At 52.1% G+C, this 1,444-nt stretch overlaps 1 protein-coding gene across 1 annotated transcript in view; it reads right to left on the bottom strand.

Moving 5' to 3' along the window:
- The window catches only part of CDS1 (CDP-diacylglycerol synthase (phosphatidate cytidylyltransferase) 1), a 46,595-nt gene extending 46,533 nt beyond the window's left edge, over positions 1-62 (bottom strand). The window contains exon 1 of the mRNA XM_010009008.1: positions 9-62. Coding sequence (XP_010007310.1) covers positions 9-62 — 54 coding nt within the window. The remainder of the gene's footprint in view (positions 1-8) is intronic.
- Positions 63-1,444: the final 1,382 nt, after the last annotated feature.

Genomic DNA, 1,444 nt, shown 5'->3' on the forward strand with positions numbered 1-1,444 from the left:
CCCCGCACCGTCTCCTCTGCAGGCGGGAGTAAAAGCAGTTCCCCTGGGTGCTGGCCACACATGGGGCCGCCCCGCGCCTGCCTCTACAGTTCCAAACCCGGGTTAATTATTCTACCCCCAATTAAAATGCAAATGGGTGAGTTTCAGAGTCAGGCTCCCCCCTCCCCACGCCCGTTGCCCTTTTCGAGACACGGGACTGCGGGGCCAGCGGTGCGGGGGGCTGCGGAGGCCGAGAGCTCGCTGGCTCCACTTAAACCGGCAGGAAAACACTTCTTTTGTTGTACTTTTAGAACATTTCAGAAGTGACACAGAGACAAAAAATAAATTAAAAAAGAAACCAAAATCCAACCCCGAGACCTACGCGCGAGCTTCTCGGGTGCGCAGTTTGTGTGTGCAAAACCGCGGCGAGGTAGGATCCCCCTCTACGTGCACTTCCTCCAAAGGTGCTTTTTCGCAGCTTTGTAAATTAAACTTAATCAATTCCGAGAGAGGGGGAATATTTAGAATCATAGAATCACGAAATCATTAAGGTTGGAAAAGACCTTCAAGATCATCAAGTCCAACCGTCATCCCTGTGCTCCCGTGACCACTAAACCATCTACAGAAATTTAGAAGGAAACACAGCCGCAGCTCGAGGATCAGCATTATTCCACTTGATCTAAGTTCCGTGATTAAAAAAAATAATAATTAAAAAAAAATAATCTAAATTCCACACCAGTCCTTTCTTCGACACTCGAGGAAATAAAGTTCCCCACAGTCACACGCACTCCGGCAGCCAGCACAGGGTAAAAATTGTTTAGGGTGATTTTGCACCGTTCTTCTCTCCGTGGGATGCTCTTTTAGGGCCACATAAGAATTTTTTCCCTTTCGGCCCCAGGCGATACGAAGACCCGCGAGCCGCCGGGGGCGCTGGGGACAAGTGTGGGGGGGTTTCGTTACCGCGGGCCTCGGGGGTACAACATCGGCAGATGGGGCCGGAGGGACGGACATGCAGTTTGGACGTGCAGGGGGTACAAAGGGCACCCGCGGCAGTCGTGATGCGTGCGGGAAGGGTCGGGCCGAGCCGGGCCGAACCGCCCGGCACCGCGTCCTGCGGCCCCACGGGGCAGGCACGGGTGGGACGCGAGTGGCTCCGCTCCCTGTAGTCGTTCCGGGGCACAGAGAAAGAGGGAGAGACAGACAGGGAAAAGGGATAAAGAAAGAAGGAAAAAAAGGAAATTAAAAGAGAGAAAGAGGAGAGGGAGTGCGGGGGTGAATAGATAGCGAAAGAGGGAAGAAAAAAGAGAGGAAAGAAAGAAGGAAAGGGAGCAAGACGAGTGGGGGTGTGTGGGGTGAATAGATAGAGAATAAAAAAGAGAGGAAGGAAAGAAAGACAGAAGGAAGACGTAAAGACAGAAAGAAGAGAAGATGGAAAAAAGCAAGGGAGCAGAGGTTTTGAACAGAG

The sequence above is a fragment of the Chaetura pelagica genome, unplaced genomic scaffold (genome assembly GCF_000747805.2).
Source record: "Chaetura pelagica isolate M959 unplaced genomic scaffold, ChaPel_1.0 scaffold221, whole genome shotgun sequence".
NCBI classification, from domain to species: Eukaryota; Metazoa; Chordata; class Aves; order Apodiformes; family Apodidae; genus Chaetura; species Chaetura pelagica.